This window comes from Hippopotamus amphibius, chromosome 2 (genome assembly GCF_030028045.1).
Source record: "Hippopotamus amphibius kiboko isolate mHipAmp2 chromosome 2, mHipAmp2.hap2, whole genome shotgun sequence".
Taxonomy (NCBI): Eukaryota; Metazoa; Chordata; class Mammalia; order Artiodactyla; family Hippopotamidae; genus Hippopotamus; species Hippopotamus amphibius.
The window spans coordinates 145,245,941-145,273,557 of NC_080187.1; the positions used below are offsets into that span (position 1 = coordinate 145,245,941).

Below are 27,617 nucleotides of genomic sequence, written 5' to 3' on the forward strand. Positions count from 1 at the left end.
AGGGTGGGATCTTGCAAAGTGGAGGTCTGGAATAGCTACTATGGGGAGAGGGTGGGAGAGATGGCTGACAAAAGACTGTAATGAAAAGAGAATGGAGTAGCAGGGGCAGGAGAATGTTTTAGGGCCTTGTAGGCCTTGGGAGGGTCTCTGGACTTTACACTAACTGTTAAGGGAGGCCTTGGAGGGTTTCGAGCTGGGGCACTACAGGACCAGATCTACATCTTAGAAGGACATTCTGGCTACTGTAGGAGATGAGAATAGACGCAGCACAACAGTAAGGAAGTTACAGCCGTCATCCAGGCAAGAGGTGACATGGCCCAGAGTAGGGCGGGGCAGTGCAGATGCTGGTAGCTAAGAAAGTTCCCCTCTGATGACTGCTATTCTCCCACTGAAATAAGAAGCAAGGTCACCACCAGAGAGGGCAGCTGGATGGGCAGATGGGATCATGCTTTTATCTGTGTATTGGAAGGGCAGAAAAAAGGGGTGAAGAAGCTAAAAGTAATAAAAACTTACTTTAATGTATAAAATAGGTAACTAATGAGAACCTACTGTACAGCACAGGGAACTCTACTCAATGCTCTGTGGTGACCTAAATGGGAAGGAAATCCAAAAAAGGGGATGTATGTATACGTATAGCTGATTCATTTTGCTGTACAGCAGAAACTAACACAACATTGTAAAGTAACTATACCGCCCCCCCAAAATTAAAAAAAACCCTGCATATGTAAGAAAGAAAAGGCTTAAATCTTTCATTGCGTTCCATTTTGAGCACTGGCCGTAAGACTTATCTTTGATAGCACAGTATTCTTTAAAATTCCTGCATTTTTCTTGATAATTGATACCTAGCCCTTCCTGCCAGTGAAGTAACCATTTAATTTCTTTGGAACTCATGAACTGCTGTAGTTCCTGTTTAGATGTGGCAGTAGTTACTGACTCCTGTCCACCAGACCGCCCCTGGGTAGTTGGGTCTGTAAAATTCATAGGTGTGTGTGTGTGTGTGTGTGTGTATGTGTGTGTGATGACCACATGTACTCACACAACAGGCAGTATGTATTACGACAAAACTGCTTTGACAAATGTTTGCCTTTTTAAACAAAAAGTGTGTCATATTTTTATTAAATCATAGAAAACTCATTTGTACACAAATTTTTCCACTTTGGGGACAAAGGAATATTAAACAGCTGGGTAACAAAAAAGTTGAAAGATAATCTCACTTTAAGCAGAGACAAGTTTTAAGTTGTCATATTTATTTTTAAAAAAATGTTAAAATAATCAATAACAGGTTATTGGCTTTTTTCACCTTTGGACCAGAGGAACAGTATCTCTCATAACTCCCCAATTCTCTTTAGGGATGTTTTTCATTACTCAAACCAACCATGAGTTCAAAAAGGTGATTAACTTAAAGTTTTAATACAAAATCAATTTCTTTTTCCCAACCATGGGCTTCTAGGGTTTGTAAATGCTGAATTTCAGGAGACGGTCTCCTTTCACAGGACCTATTAAGCTTCTTTTCTACAACAGCAAACGTGTATAACAGTATAGAATATATTTCAGAATAAGTTAAATATTAAGACATACCATATGGCAATAATGTCTACTTTTCTTTCTACAATGTAAATTCAAAAGTTCATCCCAATCTTACACATTTATAAAAGGGTGAAGACTGAGGGATCCAGTGATACTGCAAATGCACAACAATCGTCAGAACCACGTTCTCTAAACGCTTTGGCCGAATGTATACAAGTGGTCCTGCCGGAATCACGCCTGCATTCATCCCACAGGGGATCTAAATGAAGACGCCAAAGTTCACCAAAGGAAAATGGGCAGTGGTTTTGAAGTTTAGGTTGTCACTCGTTCTGCTTCTGAGCAGAGACCCAAAGGTCACAATGTGACATGTCTGCACTCACCCCAAATATATAACATAAAAACAAATTAAATATTAGCAAACTTATTTTAAATTAAATTGAAGACCGCTGTTTTTAAGTGCATGAAGTACTTCCCCCTAGCTTCTTGAACATGTGTTACAGAGCAAGAACTAACATCCTGGGTAACATCCATGTTCCTACGTAGAGGCCAACCCACTTCCTCTTGAGAACTCCTTGGAGTAACACATGAGACTGTTACGGGGGAAAAAAGCAATTCTCCAATCTAAACGGAGGGATAGTCTCAAATAGTCACTTTCTCAAACTCCAGTTTGGATTTCAGACTCATTAAAGCAGGAACTCAAATGTGATCTTTGGGACTGGCTCCTGGTGTCACCCGTGGTGGCAATTTGTATCCCAGGACACTCGATTGACCCTTAATACTATAAGCCTCACTTCAGGCCGCCCCCAGGTCCTGGGCCCCTGTTGTCAAACTGCAGACCTGGAGCTCTCCCAGGGGATGTGTAAACAACTCTGGGGAAACCTGCGTTTCTGCACATTTTTGTTACGTCAGTGAAAAACCTCTTGGGCTAAGAAAAATAACGGGAAGCGCCGCCCCAATGACAACTTCTCACAAGGCTTGTCTTCTGCTCATCCTCCTGTAGAAGACTATAAAGTCAACTCAAATATTCTTTGCCTCGCTTGCCCCAAATGGTAATTAAAGAGAGTTAGAAACTTCCTCTGGACTACCTTCTACCTCAATTATGACAAATGCTGATCCGAGCAAACATGGTCCACCATCTTGTTACTGGAGGTGACCTGGGGAGGAGGCTAGGCTTTTGTGCAGGTTGGGATTCTGGCTGTGTCTGTTTCGACTGCGAACGGACGAGAACATGGTGTTGCAGCCCGGGACTTTGCATTTGTGGAGCTGGCGGAGATGCACAGTTTTGTAGTGGGCCCTGAAGGTCCCCTTATTACTGTATGTCTTTTGGCAGAGGTGACACGTTATGGGCAGCCCAGACGGGAGGCTGGCGAGGCTCTGATCGGCCTTCTCCATCAGGACGCAGAGGGGATAGTCATCCTCCCCGGCAACCAGGCTTGGCCCTTCACAGTTCCCATCGCTGTCCTCCATGAGCACGGTGCCTTCCTCGCTTGCCCCGTCTGAGTCCCAGGAGGAGTGGCTGCTGCTCTCTGACTTCATGCTCGAGGTAGTACTCAGATCCAGGATGGTGCCCTCTATTGGCGGACCAGAGTTGTAGCTCTCCAGGCCGGTGCTGTGGACTTGGGTGACTGGGTAAACCAGGCTGCCCATCCGACTCGTTCCCTTGAAGATGACAGATGTCGGGGAGGCTTGCTGTGTGAAAGCCACATCCTGATACGCCTCCTTAGCCACATCTTTTAGCAGGTAAGCTGCACGGAAATGGTCTTCACCACTCTCCAGCGCTTCTTGGGTCAACACTTTTTGGTGGAGGTTTAGGTTTGAACTGTGTCTACAAGAGTAAAAAGATGGTTAGCAATGGGTTTGGGCTGTTTTTGTCATGTTAAAGACAGTCTTCACTCTGAGTAGACACTAAGCAGATACCAAGAAAGCTTGTGGTATGAAAGAAGTGATGATAAGGGGCTTGGGATGCAGTGCGTGTGTGGTAGACCCAGCCTGCTGCCTTTTACCACTTGTCACAAGTTAGCATTTGACCAGGAAGGTTGACAGAATATGTAGTTCTTTTCAATTTCTACAATCTGATTGACACGTAAGTTCTTGTACCTCATCTTTAGAGAATGGCTAGACTATATCAGGCCAATTCAACTGGGACAGTGGAACCAGGTGAACCCGGAAGAAATCTGGTCACAAACAATAAGGAACTAAGCAGAGGTCTTTATTCAATGAAACCAGGAAATATTATCTTCTACAGCTTCACCATCCAATATGACAGCTACTCATAAGTGGCTATTGGGCACCTGAAAGGTGGCTAGCGTCATATACTGAAATGATAATATTTTGGATAAAGTGAATGAAATAAAATATGTTACTAAAACTTACTTCACTTGTTTCTTTTTAATTCTTTAATGTGGCTACCAGAAAATTAAAAATTTCCTATGTGGCTTCTTGCATCGTGGTCTAGAGTACTTGCAAGCACGTCACCACAGAAGTTCTACATGTGTGAAAATCTGATTGGCTAAAAATTGTATGTGTGAGTGTGAGAGTGTGTGCGCACGTGCATGTGCATGCATGTGTGCATGTGCTAAATTTGTTCGTATTTGCAACATTTCACCATATACCAGACAGGAATTTTGCAAATGCAGCACTGTGAGCACACTGCCAATCATCTACCCAATGATTAGTCCTGAAGGGCAGATAATGAGTACCCATTATGACACATGCCTTTTACTCATAAGATATCATTTGGATGTAACTTGTCAATCAATGTCCGCCTTGCTCAGAGATCCCCTAACTTCCGACAAGCAAAAACACCCCTTATCAGAGGGTACAATCTTCAAGGTGATTGGAGAATTATTCCAAACAGGGAAAATACCTCCCCCAATACAGACTGGAATACATGCCAGGGTCAAATTGGGAAAAACACTCTCACCAAAATAACAAGGAATCAAATTTTCTTTTCTAAATCTCCAAAGACATATGTCGGGGGTGTTACTCATAAAATGTATACAATTTATTACTCAACTTCTTTTTATCCTCATACACATTCTTTTTTGGGACATAATCAGAATTATATTCCCAGATCACCCACTTTGCAAGCAGCTCTCCTCAACTGCAGCTCTGCCCTATGATTATGTCAGCACCCTGGGTTGAAGGGGCAGGTATGTCTCGGCAGAAAACCAGACACTAGATTGACATAAAGGTTCCAGTATACGCAAGTAGTCAAAAAAAGGTCAAACACATTTACTGGAACCTTGTATAGAAAGGTCCCTGATGCAACAAAGCAAACCTCTGGGCCCTATGCTCAACTCCTGAGGATCCCATGAACACCAAGAGCTAACATGTGGGCAGCCCTCCTTCCTCCTCAACCATCCTCAGAGAGTTAGATGCACTTCCCAAGGTGCCATGTCCCCTAACACCAGTGACTACCACAGCTGCAAAAGTCCTGTGGACCACATGCCAGGCTTTCTACTTCCAGGACTAATGCTGTGCCTACTGCCCAGGTGTTTCTTCCCTTAAACTTCTACCTCCCCCTCCAACCCTTCCCTGCCCTGTTTTTGACTATTTAGATTAGTTGAGACCAGCGGTTTTCAAAGTGTGGTCTGGGTACCCCTAGTGGTCCCTGAGATCCTTTCAGGATGTTCCTCAAGTCAGACTCATTTCGTGATGATACTAGGACATTATTTTCCCTTTTCAGTCTCATTCTCTCATTAGTGTAGAGTGGAGTTTTCCAGAGGCTACATAACATGTGATATGCAACAGACTGAATGCAGAAGCTGGTATGAGAATCCAGCCATCTTCCACTTGGCCGGTCATTAAAGGTATTTGCAAAATGTAAAACAAAGCCACTTCTAAGTTTTTGATCCAGAAAATGTAGATGTTTTTCATAAAAATGTAATGTTAACATATGATAGGTTTATTAAGTGATGTGATACTTATTAATTTTTTTGTTTTAATTTCTAATACAGTAAAAACTGATAGGTATAAACCCAAACAGACAAAAGTTCTTGAGGGTCTTGAGGTTTTAAGAATTTGCAAAGGGGCTGTGAGATCAAAACTTTTGCGAGCTACTGGTTTAGACATAACTCCTTCTGGGAAATCATCCCTAACTTCTCAAAGAGTTTGACTAGGCACCCGCCGATGCGCACGTAACAGCCTATATCCCCCCACTTCTAGCAGCCACCACATTCAGATGTAATCGCCTGTTTACTGCTCTGTCTCCCTCACTGGCCTTCGTGGGCAGGGACTGTGTCTAGAGCACCTAACACAGAAGGTTATTAAATATCTGTTGGCTAAATAAGTATCCACAGTGCTGTCCCAGTCCCTTGGTGATGGATCCTAGGAACTGCTGTTGGCAGTAGCAGTGGCTTGAAGAGAGGAAGTTAGTTATCTTTAAGGCAATGCACTTCTCATCTCTGACTCAGCAAAATGGTGGTGGACCCGGGACGGCTCGCAAAGTCCTGTTTAAAATGGTATCATTTTAATCACAGATTCTAGGGAAAATGCAGCCCAAGTTCTAGACTATTAGAGTTAGTGGTTTACATTTAGAATGCACGATGCTTTCCTGTGGTGGGGGAGGAGGCTCGCATTACAAACAGGTCTGAAAATAGGAAAACATTAAACATATGAAAAATAAATATAAATAGTATCTTAAATTCAGCACGCCTTCTAATTTAGTAGACAATGTAGGTCTGAACAGTATCATACATATCAAGGAAAATCTGACTGATATGACCATCTCTTCTTTATAACAAGATTATTCATGAATCAGCACTCCTCTTGGAGGATGGAGAAGGGGGACTGGCTCACTAATTAGGGTATCTTGGTGGTTTGGTGCAACATCCAGCAACAGAAACAGGAATTTTAACTCATATCACCCCTGTCCTATCCGCTATCCTCAAGACAATGAGTGTGTCCCTAGGAGTCCAGGAATGTGTGTGGGAGTCTAGACGTTTTCACCCTCTTAATAAATCAGGTGCTACAATTTGGACTAAGGCAATGGTGGTGCTGAGCTGCTTGAAGTCAAGCTTGTTTGAGCAAATATAACATTTTACTATTCTGTGGACCATTTTGCATCCATAATGCTGCGTTTCATCAGAGAGCTGCTTCTCTCTTTAAAGCCTCCTGGGGTCACCTTTTGGTAAGCTTCCTCTTCCCTTTGTAGGCTAGGGAAGAAGGCGACCTGAAGAGTGTTACATGACTCAAGTTCATTATGAAAAGCACAAGTAAGATAGTAACACCAGTGCTGGGTCCCCAGAGTGATGAGAGATACTCTATACCAGGGCACTCTGTAAACAGTCTGACTCTGTGTGGGGGGTGGGGGTCATGAAAACCTGGCACTGACAGACTGCTCATCTTTGAACCACACATCACAGACACTGAAATAACCTGTTAATAGCCTTTACTCTTGATACCGTAATATTTCAAAAATCTTCAATTAGGCAATTTATTCTTCCTTTCAAATATAGTGGTTAAGTAGAAATCAGAGAAAACATTTCATTCTGTGGACTTCGTAGTTTGAAATGAAAATCAGACAAGTTTTGGGAAGCTACAATCCTAACCTAAAAAGCTGCCCCCCTCCCTCCCTCCTCTAATGTGTGAACTAGTTCCTGATGCCTTATCCCAAACCCTTGGGGCCAGATGTGTTTCTGAATCCAGAGCTTCTCAGACTTTAGAAAGGAAGAATGATACATATACTGTAATATCATGTTAATACCCCCATAATTAATCCACCAATATTTCTGTAAGGAATATATAGATATAAATCCACACAAAAGGGAGATTTTAAAAGATTAAAATAGCCTCACATCATTTCATGTGAGGTTTTATGGCTAAATGAGTTTAAATTCTGGAAAGGAAACTTCAGCAATCTGGATATATACAACACTGTTTCTCAACCTGTGGTCCCTGGAATGGCATCAGGGTCCCCTGGGAGTTTAGCAACGCAAACTCTCACATCTTGTCCCAGACCTACTGAAGCAGAAATTCTAGGGGTAGGGTTCAGAAGTCTGTTTTAACAACCCTCCAGGTGACTCAGGTGCATGTTAAAGTTTAAGAACCACTGTCGTGGAATAAATGATTGCGACCAGATGTCTTACCTGTCCCTGCTCCTGCGGGAAGGGAATGTGGCCTTACAGCCCTCCACTGTGCACGTGTGTGTTTCTTTGGCATGCATGTTCTTGTGATGCATTTTCACACCACAAGCATTTTTAAAGGTTTTCTTGCAGATGTCACACTGGAATCGATTTTCCTCCTTTGGCCTTGCTAATGCATGCTGATCCAAGTGCTCCAGCTCTCTGGAATCTTCAAAACAAGGAAAAGCCATCCCTTGGTTGGACAAAGCACTGAAGAGCCCCCTGGCTAGCAGGTGCTGCTGCAGCTTGACGTAGTCAGGAAAAGGAACACAGGGCTCCACCCCAGGAGCGAGGTGAGGTTCACGGCTACCATCCTCCCCATCCTGTGGTACCAAGGTCAGCACTGATTTCTGCTCAGTCTCCCTCTCTGAGCTGTGTGAGGCCTGCTTGGCAGTTTGGCGAATGGCTCCGCTGGACTCAATCACCGGTTCAAGACGGCAGGGCCTCTCTCCTTCAGGGCGAGGCTTCCCTAAGCTTCCCAATGGTGTGTGCTGGTCCTCCAGGGCTCTGTCTGACCGGGGGCTGTAAGTCTCCAGCTCGTCTTCACTGACCACCTGCAGGGGCATGTCTTCATCTGAGCTGAGAGTGTGTCTCTTCTCATCTGCTATCTCCATGGCCTCCTTCTCTATTTTGATGGGCATACTGGACTTCCGGGACTTCTTCTTGGGCAGGGCATCAAATGGCATTTCGTTGGAAACTAGCTGTTCTGGGATTGAAGAGGACAGCAGAGGGAGAGAGGGCAGCATCCCAGGTGTGTTTGCTAGCTCAGCTGGGGTGGCCGGACTGCGGTAGAAAGGAAGGACTGGCTGGACTGTCTTCAGGTTGGGAAAAAGCACCCCGTTTTGGCCGATGCTGGGGAAGGCTGGTTGGCTCCTGGAATCCTCCCCTGAACCAGTGTAGCCAGGGAGAGGCCGACAGTCTGGAGAGGTCACCCTGAAACCCGAGTGCTTGTAGTTCTCAGAAGCAGCCAGGTTCAGGCTGTTCCTCAGGTCTTTGTCCCTGTTGTTTCTGTTCATTGGCATGTGCAGCCGGGGGTTGGGGTTGGCGCTGTGGCGGTTCCGGCTCCTCAGGGAGCTGAACACCATGTTACAGCCTTCGATGGTGCACTTATGCTTGATCTTCAGGTGGACGGCGTTGTAGTGGATCTTGAGGGTGCCTTTGTCATAGAAGGTCTTCTCACATGCTGTGCAGAACACCCGGCCCTTCTTTGTGCCGAGGCTGTTCCTCTCGGACTTCACTTTGGCCTCCGGGGACAGCTGTGTTCTTTCAAGCTTTGTGATGATGTTGTATGAGCTGGAGTCACTTAAATGGGCACTGTCTTCCTTTTTAGTAACAGGATCTGGACAGTTTAGACACTGTTCTTTTTCAACCCGAAATGGGCTAGAACTGGAAGTTAAGAAGCTGCTGTCGGGGAAGGGTCCATGGATTTCCTGCTTGGGGTCCTGACTTTGGTTCTGACCCTGCTCCAGGACATAGGGTTCGGGCACTGACCCTATCAGTGCAGGAGGTACAGGGTTGAAGAACTGGAAAGGCAGCATGAAGGTCACGTTGTTTATGAGGTTCTCAAAGGGGTGTATACTGCTGGGGTTTCCTTTGTCCACAGGAGGGGGTAGGCTGGCACTCCGGTGGCTGCAGCTCTCAATGAAAGCCCTGATATCTATGTTCGCGGAAGGTGGGATGATGACGGACTGCTCTTCTTTCTCTTGAATTGCCATGAGCTCAACGATGGACTTGGTCTCTCCGAAACGAAGGAACTGCTGCAAAGTGGCCACCTCTTCCTCACTGGTCATGATGCTCCAGTGATCCAACACCTTTCCTGATGCATCCTAAACCCAAACCGCAATTAAAAAGGACAATTAATTTGCTATTACTTACCCTTTTCTCTAAGAAGGGGGTCGTGTATGTGGACAGGGCCTTCACCAGCACCATAGGGTACTTGTGCACATGTTAGAAAAAGACACCTTGGGACTTCCCTGGCTGCCCAGTGGTTAAGACTCCACGCTTCCAATGCAGGGGATGTGGGTTCGATCCTTGGTCTGAGAACTAGGATCCCACATGCTGCATAGCATGGCCAAAAGAAAAGTTTAAGAAAAAGAAAGAAAAAGACACCCTATGAGCACAGGGCTTGAGGAGTTCAGCCTTTGCTCACCCCCCACTCTCCTAGGATAGAAACTCTGTGCAGAAAATAAACTGCACAAATGTAAGCAGTGATCCAAGAAGAGAAATAAAATTACATCACTCAAGTCTAAGGGAAGCTTGGTGATTATTTTCTATCTTATTTCAAACCAATTGGTTGCCTTGCGTCAGGCATAATAATTTTCCTCCACTAAAATTAAAATATGTATCATTTGAACAACAATAACTTCTTTATCTAAAGAGTATAGATAAGGCCATCAGGCCTAGATATAGCTCAAGTATTTATTCACTGCAAGTTTAATAATCCTTCCCAAGCAACTAACATCAAAAAACAAATGAACCTGTATTGATCTATTGCCTGTGTTCACAAAGCAGAGCTGTAATTACACTGGAGTGTTGGAGATCTTTCAAACTCCAGCAAGGCCTAACTTTTCCCAAAACTACAATAAATATTTTATCACAGAACATGTATTTGATGGCCTGTTGAGATTTTTCACAGTGCATGTAAGAGTTTTGAAGATGATGAGGAATGTAACATCATAAATTTTTCATGCGCTAGAGATTCAAGGTAATTGATTCCATATTTTTAATCCTAACACTAGAAAGCAAGATTATTAGGATCATTAAATATTGATCTATGTCATAATGTAAGATCATAATGCTGCTCTGCATAAAAGGTGGTTTTCTAGCCTGCTGGGGGTCCTGCACTTGAGGTGAGCAAACACGTTTCTAGAGGAAGACTGGAGGCAGCTGTTCGCGTTAGAAAGAAGTGGGTGCAAGTTCCGAGTCTGCCGCATACAAGTCGAGTGACTTCAACAAGATTTAGAAGCACTCAGCCTCCAGTTTTCCAACTGGAAAATGGGGATAATCTACCTACCTTATGAGATTACTGGAAGAGGGTCTAAGTCAATAAATGGTTGTTATTAGTGTTTGTTTCAGGGTTATGGCCCAGCTGAGTTAGATAGAAGTGTATGTTAGTCTTGGAAATACATTCATCTGCCCATCTCGTTGAAATTTTTACCAAAGTTAGCTGACATTTTCTAGTGTAGTGACAAGGAAGAAAATGGCGTAGCTGTCTCATATGTCAGAGAAATGCTATAATTAACACCAGGAAATACGTTCTTTGCTTGTAAAAACACCTTGAGAGCCTCTCTGACAGGAAGCATAAGGCCTACCCCCTACAGCATGGTACAGAGAGGTAAAGCTACTCAGCAAAGGAAAGAGATGAGAGAAGGGACGAAAGGCATGGAATGATGGAAAGATGCAGAGAAAAGGCAAGCAGGCCAAAAGGGAACTCAGGAGGGAGAGCGAGAAGGAGTGTGTGCACGCACACAGAAATATCACAAGGCGAAGGAGGCTGGGAAGGGAAATCGGCAGAGGGCTTTAAAGAATAGGAAGGTGTGGCATGAAACTGTAACTGGTTGCTGTGCCCTCCTGCAATGTAAGTTCCCTTCTTTACCCCCAAACCCTCAGTAAAGTCTGAAACAGACGATATCTTGTGTCAGTAAACAGTCTGGGGATAATAAAAGAAACAGAGGCAGCTCTGAGGATGGGGCAAATGGCTGACTGTGGACGAGCTGGCTGAGTGAAACCCGAATCAGAGAATCTGTAATGCTCCCACATCCTGGAGGCTCACAGGTACCTTGAGGAAAGCACTGGACTTACCAGAACATGACGTAGGGCTTAAGCCATTAGAAATAACTATGAAAGGGAAGGATGACTACCAATAGCTGTGGCACTGTAGGCAACTGGGTTACATCGGTTCCATGGACACAAGCTTCAGAAGACATTCTAGGAGAGTGGTGCCCATGGCCCCCATACCTGCAGCACGTATCCACGGATGTAATCCTGGAGGGTCCAGTCCAAGGCGTGGAGGATCTGGAGGACCTCATCTTGCTTCAACACACTGAAGAGCCGGTCCAGGAGGATTTTCAGGCGAACAGGGATGGCCTGGGTCCCATAGAGCATGAGGCTGCTAATATCAAACACCACATTGGACTGGACAATCTCCACCTGGCTTGTTGGATACACGGGGGGAATCCTCAGCTTACTTAGAGCTGAAAAAGGGAATTCAAGAAGTACCGTTTTTCAAGATTCTACTTTTATGAGAAATACTGCACAGGAGGTAGGCTAGAGCTAACCCTCAGTTATTTGTTCCAATAGAAAACCCAAAAATATGCAAATGATTAATAATCTTCATAGCTATCTGGCTCCAAGTTATCCACAGGGACTTCTAAAATAAAATGGACTAGCCTGAGAGGCTTCCTTTCTTCCTTTCCTGGGGCATGCCTAAGGAGTAAAACAGCCACATGAAGGGACCATGCACAGAAAATGGGTAAAAACATAGGCGGCAGATGTGTAATCAAGAGGATGGAAAACCAGGAAGCACAGAGTCTGGGGAAAAACCTGGACTTGGGAATCCAGCAGATCTGGGTTTGAGTCCTCGTCTGCCACTGTCTAGTTGTCGGGCTTGACAAGTTAAACCACTGAACTCCATGCTGTCCAATGCAACAGTCAACAGTCACATATGGCTATTCAAATTTAGATTTAAATTAATTAACATTAAATAAAACTAAAAATTTCATTCGCCACTTGCACTAGTCATATTTCAAGTACTCATAGCCACATGTGGCTAGTGTAGGGTTGTCAGGTCTAGTAAATAAAAATACAGGATGCTTCTGTTAAACTTGAATATAAATTTCAGATAAACAATGAACAAGTGGGATATACTGAAATCAAAAATATTCATTGGGATACACTTAGGCTAAACATTATTTATAGTTTAACTGAAATTCAAAATCAACTGAGCATTCTGTTTTTTCACTGAGCAACTCTGGGCTAGAGGCTACTGATTAGACAGCACAGAACATTTCTATTGTTGCAGAATGACAGCCCTGAAGCACCATTTTCTACATCTTCAGAAGGGGGTTGATAAACACTTATCATACAGAGTTGTTAAGGTTCAAAGAGATAATATATATAAAGCTCTTAGCCTGTTACCTAGCACATAGCAGTAACTTACAAATGTTAGCTGTCATTTAATGGATATTAAATCCGTTCCTGAATACCTGTAAGTTATTTAGAAGGAACACTACAGGCCGAGAGAAGGGCAAAATAAAGTTACCGTGGGCCACCCATCCATGTCTGCACTGCTCACACTGACGGTGGTTTATTTTCCCTGGCTTGAAGCTTTGGCAACTACAGTTCAGCGTACAGCCGATGGCCTGCAGAAGAGAACACAGGGATACCTGGCATGTTAGTGATGCTTGGAACACACATCGCATTTACAGAACAAAACGTATTCCTCCATTGAGCAACGTGCCCACGTGAGTGATATGTGCCCACTCTGTGCCGGGCCCAGACGTTTATATTGTATCCTGGAAAGAGGAGTAGTTGGCCCCAGACCTGGAGACGGTGAACATACTACACAGATATTCTGCATGTGAGAATGGGCTAAAACCCCAGAACATTTTATAAGAAAGGATTATAGGTGGGAAAGAAATATCTTGCTTGTTATTAAGGACATAGAAAGGGTGAAGAAGAGTCACACTCTCACTAAATCTCTAAGTTGACTGACAGCAACCCTGAACGGTATACGTGGGAGTAACATGCATGCGTAATTCGTTACCCCCCAAAACGAGGTAGAGGCTGAATATCAAACTAGATTTGAGGATGTAATAGCTGACCATACTGAGGATGATTCCCCGATTTCGCTCACTGGACTGTGTGACTGACAGACACACACAGGCTGGACTGTGTGACTGACAGACACACACAGCCCTGCATCGATGCCCAGGCTGCAGGTCAAAGTGCCGGGTGTGGCGTGGGAGTGTGCAAACGTACAGCTGAAATAGAAAATAGAGACGTATGTGTCAACAAAGTTCCAGTATTAAGAACAACGCTTCACACATATATTTCTAAGATGGATTTCTCAAAAGGGGCCTGAGGAATGTAATCTATTATTAAAGAGATAAAGCTCTCACAGGAGCTCTGTCAGTGAGAATCCTGGGAAGAGCCGCTGGGTGGAATCCGTATAATTCAAGAGAGCATTGATGTTGAGGAGTGCCTGTGTGTTTGGAGGGGATGAAAAAGCCTTACGACTATGGGTTTGAACCTCCATGTGACAATTAAGGGACTATGTGGACTTGAGTGGGGACAGGGGAGAGAATCTAGCCTAGGACACTTTAAGGAGTATATGTAACTAGCCTTCACTTAAAAATCAGTTGCTGGTGGGATTGTAAAATAGTGCAGCCACTTTGGAAAACAGTCTGGCTGACCCTCACAAACATAGTTACCATACAACCAAGCAATTCCACTCCTAGGTATAAGCCCAAGAGAACTGAAAACATATGTCCACACAAAACCTGTAACCAAACTTTAGCATTATTTATATTAGCCCCAAAGTGGAAACAACCCCAATATCAATCAACTGATGAATGGATAAACAAAATGTGGTATGTCCATACAATGGGATATCATTATGCAATAAGAAAGTATGAAGCACTGATACCTGCTAGAACATGGATGCACTCTGAAAACATTATGCTAATGAAAGAAGCCAAGTACAAAAGGTCACAGGTGAAATGATTCCATTTACATGAAGTGTCAAGAATAGGACAATCCCCAGTGGCACAAAGTAAACTCATGGTTATGCGAGTTGTGGGGAGCAGGTAGGGATGACAAGTGACTGCTAATGGGTGGCAGTGGGGGGAAAGGGGTATTCTTTTTTTGTTTGTTTTCAAAAACAGCTTTAAGTTAAGATATAGTTCACATATACAATTTACCCATTTAAAGTAGACAGTTAAATGATTTTTAAGTATATTCACAGAGTTGTACAATTATCCTCACAATACAATTTTAGAACATTTTCATCATCCCCAAAGGGAACCCTGTGTACAAGTCTATTGTAGACATATGCTTTCATTTCTTTGGCATATACTCCTAGAAGTGGAATTGCTGGATCATATAGTAACCCTATGTTTAACTTTCTGAGAAACTCCCAAACTGTTTTTCAAAGTTTATATTCCCACCAGCAATGTATGAAGGTTCTGATCTCTCCACATCCTCACCAACACTAGTTATTGTTTGTCTTTTCTATTGTAGTTAATTTACTGGGTATGAAGTGGTATCTCATTGTGGTTTTGATTTGCATTTCCCTGAGAGCTAATGGTGTTCAGCATCTTTTCATGTGCTCAGTGGCCATCTGTATGTCTATTCAGATCTTCTGCCCATTTTTTAATTCGGTTGTCTTTTTAGTATTGAGTTGTAAAAGTTCTTTATATACTCTAGGTACAAGTCCCTTACCAGATACATGGTTTGCAAATATTTTCTCCAATCCTTGGCTTATGCTTTCATTTTCTTTGTGGTACCCTTTGAAACACAGATATTTTAAATTTTGACCATTTTCTTTTTGAAGTGATGGAAATGTTCTAAAATTAGACAGTAGTGATGGTTGCACAACTCAATGAATACAGTGAAACCACTCAGTTGTATACTTTATAAGGGTGAATTTTATGGTATGTGAATTATATTTTGATAAAAATATTATTTTAAAAAATCAGTCCACTACACTCCTAACGGAATGGCCAAAATCCAGAACACTGACAGTATCAAATGACTGTGAGGATGTAGAGCAACAGAAATCTCATTCATTGCTGATGAGAACACAAAATAGCAAAGCTACTTTGGAAAACAGTTTGGTGGTTTTTTAAAAAACTAAGCACACTCTTACCATACAATCTGGTAACTGCACTCCTTGGTATTTACTCAAAGGAGGTGAAAACTTATGCCCACACAAAACCTGCATGTGGATGTTTATAGCAACTTTATTCATAATTTCTAAGACTTGGAAGCCACCAAGATGTCCTTTAGTAGGCAAATAGATAAACTGTGGTACACCCAAACAACAATTATTCAGCACAAAAAAAGACATGAGCTATCATGCCATGAAAAGACATGGAGGAAACGTAAATGCATATTACTAAGTGAAAGAAGCCAAACTGAAAAGGCTACATACTGCATGATTCCAACTATATAAGATTCTGGAAAAGGCAAAACTATGGAGAAGGTAAAAAGACTGACATGGCTTTGGCAGGGGTTGGGGAATGAATAGGTAGAACACAAGAGGATTTTTAGGGCAGTGAAAATGCTTTGTATGATACTATAATGATAGATACATGTCACTGTACATTTTTTTTTCAAAACCATAGGATGTACAACACCAAGAGTGAACTCTAAGGTTAAACTATGGATTTTGGGTGATTATGATGTGTTAATGTTGGTTCATCAATTGTAACAAGTGTACCCTCCGGTGAGGGATGTTGAAAATAGGGGAGGCTATGCCTCTGTGGAAGTAGGGGCTGTATGGGAAATCTTTGTATTTTCCTTCCTATTTTTCTGTGAATCTAAAAGTGTTCTAAGAAAAGAAAGCCTTTAAAAAAAAATCAGTGATCTTGCTTAAACACTGGTTAAAATTTACAAGATTTGACTGTTATCTACAATTTCTTTTGGATTACATAAGTCCTGAATAGAACGACTAGACAGAGATTTTCTGGTGAAGGAATAGGTCTGTTCATAACTGTGGTGTGCAGCAGATAGCAACAGAGGTTGTCAAAAAATAGGAAATATGGGGGAAAGGGGTTTTGCTCTTTGTAAAGTCATAGAATATAACATGAAGAACTCCAGATGATCAGAGCAGTCTCTCACTCTAATAATGCATACATTCTCATTGGGGGTATATCATCGCCAAAGGGTGAAAACTGTTCCATTCTTTTTATGTAGAAAGCACACATAAACATACATAAACAGATATATAGTATATGGTATGATACTAAAATTTCATTGGGGAGGGCACAATTAGGAAAAAATTTCTAAAGTCTCCTTAGATGTCAGGGGGAGGGTAGGTGAATATTGAAAAAAAGGGAGAAATATTGCTCTAAAATGACAAATTATTTAACTTTTTGGTTATAGAGTTTCTACTTACATATATACATACAAATGTATTAAATATGTAAACACACACACCTAGATACTTATACACATAATTATATAGTTGACTGGAAGTTAAAAGATAAAAAAGAGTAATGGTTTAATTTCTATTACACGCTGTCGAAATTTAAAAGAGTGCCATTAGCTTAGTTTGTGGCATTCTTATGTTGTCCAGCTTTTAAACTTCCCTGCTACTCTCGAAATACCAGCTCACAGGCAAACCAATCACCTATGTTCTCAACAGCTACCAGCACACTAAGTACTAAACCTCTGAAATATTTCACCACCTACATTCTACAAATATGACTGTTTTAAAAGAAATTTTTAAAGGGAGAAAAGTTCTTATTTTGGATTATGTCCCCCAAGATGCCATCCACTCTTTAAAAAACAAGATATTGGAACTATACAAAGTGAATTCACATTTCATTTATTTGGAAAACAGGACCTGCTTGAATCAGAGAAAGATGTCCTTGAGCACATACCTCCTCCACTCCCTAAAGAGTCTGCTCAAAAGGCTCACTCAAGGGAAGCCCCCAGGAAACTGAGTGAACACCATCTCAGGCCCAGCACAGCGAAACTACACAGGGTACAAATTCCAAGCACATTTCATGGCCTAAGGTTGAAACTCATTTTTTCTGCATGTCTTGACACCTGACTCAGTGTTTCTCAACATCAGCATTATAGACATTTTGAGTTGGATAATTCTTTGGCGGGGGGGGGGGGGGGGGGGGGGGGGGGGGGGGCTGTCCTGTATGTTGCAGGATGTCGAGTAGCATTCCTGGCTTCTACCCACCAATCGCCACAGCAACACCTCCCTTCCCCAGTTGTGAAAACCAAAAATGTCTCCAGACGTTGCCAAATGCCCCTGGGGGCAAAAGTGCCCCCAGCTGAGACACATTGATCTAGCCTGACTATTCAGTTATAGCAGCTTCTAGTTTGGGGTCTGAATTTTAAGCAGTTTTCTCTATAATTCCAATGTATGAATGCTGCTTTATAAAAAACATTCATGTGGTTCTATATGCACCTATTTGAATAAGGCTTAATAAAGCTCATTAAACATCTATGGAAATAAATCTCAGAGGAATTATTTATGAACTAAGAAAGCTAATCACTGTGTCTAAGAAAACTTCCAATATTAAAGCCTTTGGGTTTTTCCACCCATCTCAGAATTCCACAATGTAGTAAAATTATAGCACCATTATCTAAAGACAAATTAAAACTTCTAAAATGAAATCAAACCAAAAATTCTAATTACAGGACGAAAAGTACTCATCTAAATCAATGTGGAACACTCTTAAAACTTACATCCTTTCTTTTAGAATCCTGATACTTGTTCCATTCTTCAGAAACATAAAGCAGATGTTTACAACATTCCGAACTCATCAAGACATGATTATTGCTTTTTACGCACTCATTTTAATCAGACTATTTCCGAATTGTTATTAGTCACTTTGATGTGCTACAAATCAACATTCAAAATTCTGGCTTGTTTTCTTGTAACTATCATTTGCTCATTCATTCACCCAGAAATTACTGACACACCTAGTATGGGATGGATGATTTGGTTATTTGCAGTCTTGGGATGGAAAGTTATGATCTAGATTTTAGGTAGATTTGAGGGTTCCACTTCCTCTCCCAGATACCCATGATCTACCTTCAGCTTGGGGAGATGCTGCCATGGGCCTCCTGTCAGTAGATGCTGGCCTGAATTCCTAGCAGCGGCCAACGCAGGCACACAGTGGGATAGATGTACAGACATCCACTGCTGGACAGTGCAGGCCTTTGATGGGATTTGAATTCTTGAGCTTGAGAATAAAAACTGTCCACTTCAAAGCTGTTCTCATCTCTAGTACATGCAAACATTTTCACATCATTGAAGATAAATTCAGGGGGATACTCTTGGGGGACTAGATGGAAGCCAGGAAGAGAAAAATCACAGAGGACTTCTGGGGTTTCCAGATTCATGGTTATTGACCCTTTGAGTGGAGTCATTTGCAATCTGGCTCAGGAACAAAACTGAATTACACACCAGCCAGGCAGCTTTGTAGGTTCAAGATAGTTAGTCTGCTTTGTCCAATACAGTAGCCACTAGCCACATGTGGCTATTAAAATGAAAATTATTCAATAAAGTAAAATATTCAGTTCTTTGATCACTCTAGTCACATTTCAAGTGCTCAGGAGCCACATGTGGCTAGTGGCTACTGTACTAGACAGCAGAGATGAGAACATTTCCATCATCACACAAAATCCTACAGGACAGTTCTGAGTCTGATGTTGAGACTAGCTACTCTTCGAGCATCAGCCTATGTCTTACTTCCTGTTAAGCCAATAACCTTCAGCTCCATGCCTGGAGTCCTTGCCTATAAAATGGGCTGGATATCTGTTCCTGCCTACCTCAGCTGCCTATTAGCCATATTAATGAGGATATACAGATAGAGAGTTGAAAAGACCAATTAGTATGGTAAATTGCTGCTACTGGGCCTACCACAAGTAGGATCTTAGGTCCTCTGGGCTCTGGTGTTCTGACTCTGCACAGACAGAGCTACCAAAAATACCTATGACAAAAACCTCCAAAAAAGTTGTTCCATAACAAATCATTCCTGAAAGAGGCAACAGGTGAAACTCCAAACCAATACCTAGTGGCTAGCACTGGGCCTGATACTTGGTAAGCCTTTCACCGGTAGTAAGAGGATAATGAATGAATCAATGAGAGCGCCGTACCATGCTTACTAATTACAGACACCCATCCAATATCCTTTGCCTGATCTGCCTTAGTAAAGGAATCTTAATTTCCATGTCTCCTCTGGTGGCCAGGTGACTAAGTACTGACCAATGTGTGCAAGTAGAAGTTGCTGGGTGGGGCTTTACAGAAAGCTCCTTACAAATGGGAGCTGATTCAGCTGGGGGACTTCTTTGCCTTTCCTCCTTCCTCCTTGGAACAAGAACACAATGGCTGGACCTTATGGATGCAAACTTGAGGCCAACCTCGAAGTCAAGCCCTAAGGATGGCTGAGCAGAAAGGATGGCGACTATTATTCAGGAGCTCCTTTACAAGCAGCCAAATGCCGTTCCTAATTTACACACTTACCTTCCTATCAACTATGGAGAGGGCCACATAAAAACCACGTGAAAAACTGCTAAGTAGTAGAGATCACTGAGGCCAAGTTTAGAGTCTATGGTCCTCTCTTAAGTGTGAGATTCTAAGCCTGTGCCACATTCTCAGTTCTAAGAATCATAATTTCCCAACTTGAAATCAAAGGACTCAGTCTGCTAAATCACAAATCACTTTTCAAAAGTCACCAAGCTTTAGAATAAAAATGATTCAGGTTTTTCCAAGTTGTACTTTTAAATGCTGAATATAGACAATTGCTTTTCATAAGTTTGAGTCCTGCAAATCTACAGCACATGTCAAAAACTGCCAATCTGTAATACAAAACATCTTCTAAAGTGGCTGGACCATCCTTAGCTTGTCAAGAGAGGAATTTGCTTTCTTTTCATCTACAGTGAAATTGTATTCCCATTCTCTCCATGGCTGCAAAGCTAGCCTTCCTGGTTTGGGAAAATGCTTGATTCAAAGGAGGGAGGTTTCTACCCCATTGCTCTTTGGAGCTTCTCTGCCTCTTACACACATTGTGCACTTCTAACTTCTCTTATTAGAACTGGCTTTTTTTTCCCCTCCCTACCTTCCCTCCTCATTTTTCTCTAATTTCTCCCACTTTTCATTAAGTTTTTCATTGTTTTTCTAACACTTACAAACTCACAGCGGCACAATGAGGATCCTGAAAATAGTATCATCATTTGTCAGGTGTCCCAGGACAAGTGGGATGAAGGGAGAGGAAAACTCGTGAGGTTCTTTTTGTGTGAGGCAGCTTATCTGCTGCTGGCAGCACTGGACTAAAGCCCACCTGGAGAATTACACACAGACCACATGTTCATCATGCCGTCATCTTCCATTAGTAGTTTGACAAAACGAAACCAACTTATTTAACAAATCTTTTTTGGGGGGTCGTTGTTGTTTGTTTTTAAAGCATCTACCATGTACAGGTAACTGCGGGGAGCCTCAGGAGATAGAAAAATGAGGAACTCCTGGTGTCTGCTCTAGGGAAGCACATGGCTTCACTGGGGAAGAAAAGTCACACACCTTGATTAGTCAAGAACTGCTGAACAGAGAATATGATTTGCTAAAAATGAGTGTGTCATTCACTATATCAAAATCTAGCGATTCAAAAGGCAGTAAAAATAAATGTGAAACTCACTGGCCACCTTTACAAAGGATGCTACAGAACCAAAAAATGGTAAACAAAGGGAAAGAGTCAGGCATGTATCTTTTTTAATACAAATTGTCCTTCAGTGCAACCAAATTATTGATGAGGCAAAGATTCTCTTTATAGTATTCCAGTGAATAAATAAGTGAAGAATTAGAATATCAGCATTCTGCAACTCAATGAAAAAGACAACAACTAGGTCACCTGCCTCTGCATTGGAGGATACATAATACCACATATGGGGTGTTCTTGCCCCAAAAGTTCAAATCTGAATTAGATCAAGCCTTTAGGTATAGGGATTAGAGGAATGTTTAAATGATATCACAAGGAAACAACCACCAAAATCCAGGCTGGGGAGTACGCCACAAGACAGATGACCCAGCTTTTTTCAGGAGATAAATTGCAAGGAAAAAAGTAAAATGTAAACCTATAGATTAATAGACACAACTTATGGACCTTATTTGAATCCTGATTTGAACAAACCAACGATAATATAAACTTAAAGGGGCAACTGAGGAAATGTGAACACTTCAGAAATTTAACAACATTACACACTTGTTAATTTTTAGGTGCTATAAGGTATATTGCTTTTCAGAGCCTTTCATTTTAGAGCTACATATTAAAATACTTTTGTATGAAAATAATATGAATGCTCAGGATTTGCTTCAAAGGAATTCAGTGTGGGTGATGGTGAGGGGAATGGGTAGCAAAACAGACCAAGTGGGATTGGCCCGAAATTGATCCCTGGTGAATCCCCAGGCACGCATCACCAAGCTTCATTAAACTAGCCTTATTTTGCTTGAAATTCTCTACAATAAAAAGTGAAAAAAGATAACTCAAGATTCCACATCTCCCCCAAATTTTAGTTTTGAGTAAGATGGCATAGTAGGAGAGAGCAATATGTAGAGAGGCCAGAGGCGGCTTCCCCCAGGAGGCAGTGGGCATGCTCTCAGCAGTGCATGCAGGAAATACCACAGTCCCAGGCATAAAGAGGGCTCACGCTGTACATGTGCGCCAAGCCCAGGAGGCTGGCCCACAGAGCACAGGTTTCTGTCATGGGCAACAAGAGCCGACTGAGAAAGGCAAAATGGAGTGGGGGTGTGGGTGGGCTGTCCAGATGGGCAGCCATGAGTCTCTCTCTTGGGTTCATGGAACCATCAGGGTTCTGAACAATGGGAAGACACCGTTCACCATAAGCATGGTTGAAAGAGGGGACCTGGGAAGCCTCAGAAACAGTGCAGGTAGCATTTGCAACATAAAAATGACACTAAAGGAGAACTGACAGAATCTGGTTTCTCACTGCAAGGGTGTGAATGAAAAGAGGCCAGTCAAAGAAGACTGAAAGGGTTCGGAAGGGTCTGGCAGAGAAAGGGCAGGTGGGAGGTAGAACTCAGGGAATAGATGTTGGGCCAAGTCTACCTCTGAGTAGAAAGTATGTGTGACACACTTGTAGTGTTCTCTTGTTGCTTAGTTCAAAGAGGGAGATGGGGAAAATACTTGTTCTTTTGATCTCTCTAAATCAAAGTACAAACTCTGTGCCAAAATAATTTAACAGCTGTGCCTTTTTTCTTAAAATTATTAGTTCTAAAAACAGAAAGTATAAAAAGCAGAAAAATACACAAATATTACCTTAGAAACCAAACCAAACATTTCTTCTTAAAAAAATTAACAATGACAAAAAACTATACAGGTATACAAATGATATGTATATACTTTTTTTCCTTTATAACTTAAGTTTGAGAGATCTCAGTTGTAATCTTCAGAACCTTTGATAACAAAAAACGAAAGGACATTAACTGTACACGTAGGGAACTTCTGGACACAACAATCAGCCAAGGGAAAAAAATAAAAACCAAAACAAAAAAAGACATTTACACTTCAGGATAAATTTTAACTACACAAACATTGCAACTTCATCATTGCTGCTGACACAAAATAACGATGAAATTATGAACAGCGCTAAGTAAAATTTTGCAAACATTTCTTTTAGGGACTTGGTGAGAACTAGAGTTTAAAAACTAGTTGTAAAAAAACCACTAGATTTTCCAAATGAAGTTTTTAAAAAGAAAAGAACAGACTTACTTATGCCATCCTGATCACTGTCTTAACATTCAGCATGGTGTATTGTGAAACAGAGTTGTCTATATAGAAATTGTATCCTCATAATGAACTAACAAAAGAAATAATCAGAGGACTACAGAACAAGCACAAGGGCTACAGAACAAGCACAAGGGCTACAGAACAGCTTCTGGAAGCTGACGCAGAGCTTGATGTTTGCTAGCATGCATTGAAGAATCACACAAATAATCTATAAGGAGACAAACCAATACAACTCTATGAAAAAAGTTAGCTACCTGAATTGTTTACCTGAGACAACCATTTCCCTCCACACAGGCTGTTTGGACTTGGCCTTCGCAACATTTTATTTGTTCATCTCTCTTTTCTCTCACATGAGCTGAGTGAAATGATCAACCCCCCCAAGGCACAGTCCTCCTGTGATATGTTAGTCTGGTTTATAATAATGACTCCATGTGTGGACGGGAACAGCAATAGCTGGTTTGCTTATTTATGTTAAGTTTGAGAAGGCCCCAAGGTGGACCCTGGTGAAGCAGGTCTGCTCTGTTTAGACCCATCCTTTTTTGGATAAAATAGGCGTGTGTCGGAGTAGAGAAATGGGGCTGCACCGGAATCTTGGAATTTCCAGAATTAGGAAAAAGGGCTTCAAAGAACGACAAGATAAGAGGAAATAAGATTTTCAGGTGGAAACTGATTTAAAAGAAAAAAAAAACAACACTTTCCAGATGCCCCTTCTGTGCAGAACCAGTTAGCTTCAACATCTCTCATATAAATTATCAAAAATATCTAAATAAATAAAATTTAAAAATCTATAGACTACTCAGAATAAAGTAATTTAGAAAATTCACTGACTCTCTAAATCTTGATTTTAGATACCAAAAAGATGGGTGGCTCAGCACTGAAATTTCACCTTAACTATGATATTTCTAGTTCTTTTTAAACAGGGCTGTTTCCGACAAAAGTAACTCATTCTAAATGACATCTGTAGAGGTGAAAATTCACCCTGGGGTAAAGCACGCTCCTCCTGCAAGTAATTTACCTTGTGGAACCTTCAGGGCAACTCTTTAATGGCCACTGTCAAAATAACTTTCAAAGCCATGCACAAAAGCTAAAAGACACTTAAGCCCCTCACCCCGTATGCTGTGGTTTAATTTCACTGACAAACTGAACTTTTAAAATGTTTTCCCACTTATACTTTTCCCTAAGCTTTCGTAAATAATAAGTGTATGCTTAAAGGACAATTATTATTTGTTCCACAGGCAAACCGACATGGCTTTTCTCACCCAATGGGGTGGTCAGTCCTTCTTTCCAAGCTGATGATTTTGAGGTACAGAACGTGGGCATGGGCTTGGGATGCAGGCCTAACTGCTGCATGGAAGAGGCGGAAAAAATTAAAATAAAATAAAGATAACCCTCTATGTAAACTTTATGCTTCTGCTGCAATTACTCCATTCTGGTTAATATTTCTAGTGTGAATTATAAGCAGAACAAACAGATAATCGTTCCACATCCCAGTAGATATCGACAGCCAAATAACCACTTCAAGCTAAGCACCCTCTCTGTCTGACTGAAGAAGGAACACATCGCTGAATCCTTACTATTCTGAAGGGAAAAGGAACTATGGGTACAGATGATATTCCAAATTAAATTATGCAGATGTCTGAACATAATTATGAGTTCTCGGAGTATGAGCAGTACTTGCCCTAAGTGAAGATTTCACCACTTCTTCTCAGCATTTAACTATAACAGAACATGCTCAACCAACACTTAAGTTGAAATAACAATACTTTCTTGGCGAAATTAAAGTTAGCAAACGTATTACATGAGAAATCAAATAATGACTCATACCTTATTCTTTTAGGTATGCCACAAAGGATAAAGCTATTTATCAAAATTTATTTTAGTGAAAGTGGTGGCTACCTATTAACACCTATTTAAAGCAAAAATCAAATCCTGGACAATCTGTAATATTTGAAGTAATGTTCTTTTACATCATGCACAAAAATTTTATTTCGACATACTCAATTTTAATGAAATGTTAATAATCTATATCAACAGATTTGGGGACAACTGAGAAGCCAGTATATTTATTACTGAACAAAAGTTTTAACATATAAGCATGTATTTGCAACTAACGGTCTAAGAAATCTTATGAAAAGATTCCATGAAATCCAAGTGCAAATTAAAACAACACGGAATAAAAGAACACCAAAAAAAAAAAAATCCGCTAAATGCTGTTTTTTAATTCACTTGCTGTCAAGCCAAAATCTTTGCTGCTTTGATGAAAAAATATTTTTAAAAAATTGTTGCTATATGGACCCAAAGCTATAGTAACACATGTTTGCCCCTATCCATTGCACCCCGCCCCAGGGATTCCCAGGACACCAGTGGGGCCTCTTTTAGGCCCCTTAAGTGTTAACAGCAGAGGCCTGGCTGCGACCAGGCGTCTGACCCGATTTAAATGCCCTGTCTTCAGAGGACTGTGGCGAGCACGGCCATAAAACTAGGGGACATTACTGAACCTTAGAGTGTCTGATCCTCCTCCCAACAACACACACAATTTTACTCATACAATTAAGGCTGCTAGTTGGCATTCCATTTAACTGTCAAAGTCAGACTGGTGGCAGCCCCGCAGCCACAAAGAGATGCCTTAAATGAGAAGAACATGTTTCTACACCGCATTTGAGAAAGTTTGGCTCCGAGCTATGCACTGATTAATATCAGATCTCCTCCTTCACTCGCCGCCGCTCGACAATCTTGTCACATCTGGCTGACAAATCCTTAGGAGCTTATGCAAAGCCAGGCGGCCGGTGGGGCTCGGGGTCTGGCCCGCGGCGCCCAAGGGGCAGCGGGGACCACGCCGCGGCCTCCTCTTCCGCCCTCGGGGGCCTCCGCATCCCCTACCCCGCCATCGCCGCCCGGCCGGCAGCGGGAAGCCGCCTGAGCGCTTACAGGCGATGCCGAGTGCGGCGTGGGCACCGCCGCCAGCTCCGCGGCCCGGTCCAGCCCTGTCACCTGCAGGCAGCCCGTCCGTCCCCAAGTGGCCAGAACCCACTGCGTCTGGCTGGGACGTGGAAGCCCTCGAGCCTGACCCCGATTCCCGGGGCTGCCTGACCGGGGGGAACACCTCGCTCTGAACGGATCCGCGCACCCGGCAGGTCAGCTGTAACGTTTATAAAATCCTGACCTTGCATCCTCGACGCTATCCTGTCCCGGAAGCTTCCTGACCCGACCTGTCTGGGTCTCCATTTGCAGTTTTGTACAAAAGAGGAGTCCCCCCTCACCCCCCGCCCCTCACAGGAGCCTCCATCACTGCCCCTTGCCCGGCTCCGCAATTCTCCGAGTGAACGAAGGACGCTTAGTTTTCCGGAAGCAAAATCCAGGTAGAAAAATGGTCACTTTAAAATATCAGCTGTTTAATTAATTCTGAGGTAAAAGCGGTTGAAACAGTCCCAACGTTCTTGGACGGAAAACAGAGATGCTGAGGGGGTGGGTAGACGTGAGGAGAGAGGACGCGGCCGCCCGGGCGCGGGAAAGCGGCGGCCCAGTTTCTCCCGAACCCGCACCTTCGACGCGGCGAGGCGGCCCCGGGAACGCCGGCGACCGGCGCTCGCCCGCCGACCCGGGTCACGCACCCGGAGCGCGTCGGGCGGCTCCGAAACGTCGGGCGGCGACGGGTCCGGGCGCCCCCACGGGCCCTCCCGCCGCCGAGAGACGCTCCCTCACGCCCTGCCTCGGGGAAGGGCCGCGCCGCCGCCGCCGCCGCGCAGGTGGCCCTCGGGGAGGTGGCCCCGGGCGCGCCCCCGAGTACCCACCCGCCCGGGGTCCGAGCCGCGTCCCCGGCCGCCCCGCCCCGCGCGCTGAGGGGGCCCCGCGCCCGGGGAGGGCGCCGCTCTTACCTCAGCCATCCTGCCGCCGCTGCAGTGCCGGGGCTACCGGCGCGTGTCCCCGGCCCGGGCCACCCCGCGTCCGCCGCGGCTCGGCGGGCGCCGCCGCATCCAAGCTCCGGCCGTCGGGGCCCGGGGCGGCGAAGTGGGCGGCTCCCTGATCGCCCCGGCCGCGCAGCGCGGTGGCCACCCCCGCCCGCCGCGCACCGCGTGTGCCCGCACGCCCGCCCCCTGCGCCCCGGAGGGGGGGGGCGCCCCTCCCCCTCTCCCCTCCCCCCTCTTCCCCGGCTGCAGAGTAGCCCGAGGCTCGGGCGCTGCTGCGCCGCCCGGGAAGCCGCCTTCTGCTCCGGCGGGCCACTAACGCGCTAAATCGATGCAGCTGATGCGAGGCCGTGGCCCCCGCAGACAGCGGAGTCCTCGCCGGCGGCCGGCGCGGAGGTGTCTGCCCCCGCCGGGCTTGAAGGCACTTGTCGGTAAAGACACGGACGTGTCGGTATTTGCCTGTCCCGGGGAAGGGCGAAATGCTCTGAAGTTCTCTGGCTCCCATGTCGGGGGATGATTCTGCCGCCCTGCCTGCCCTGGGGCGCCCTCGGGGTCCCACCGCGGCCAAGAAG

The 27,617-nt window shown here is 43.6% G+C and overlaps 2 protein-coding genes across 3 annotated transcripts in view; one reads left to right on the forward strand and one right to left on the reverse strand.

Annotated features, from left to right (window-relative positions):
- Positions 1-1,088: 1,088 nt before the first annotated feature.
- BNC1 (basonuclin zinc finger protein 1) lies at positions 1,089-27,426 on the reverse strand. The gene is made up of 5 exons (XM_057721490.1): positions 27,016-27,426; positions 12,913-13,012; positions 11,610-11,845; positions 7,617-9,478; positions 1,089-3,352 (listed from the first exon to the last, which is right to left on the reverse strand). The coding sequence occupies exons 1-5, from the start codon at positions 27,022-27,024 to the stop codon at positions 2,668-2,670; spliced, it is 2,892 nt and encodes a 963-aa protein (XP_057577473.1). The 5' UTR covers positions 27,025-27,426; the 3' UTR covers positions 1,089-2,667.
- The window catches only part of SH3GL3 (SH3 domain containing GRB2 like 3, endophilin A3), a 302,977-nt gene continuing 301,193 nt past the window's right edge, over positions 25,834-27,617 (forward strand). Inside the window, exon 1 of one of the 2 annotated variants that reach the window (XM_057721494.1) lies at positions 25,834-26,274. The gene's annotated coding sequence lies outside the window, so the exon portion shown is untranslated. Of the gene's footprint in view, positions 26,275-26,453; positions 26,500-27,617 lie in introns of those variants that run through there. The other variant, XM_057721495.1, reaches the window with a different exon arrangement.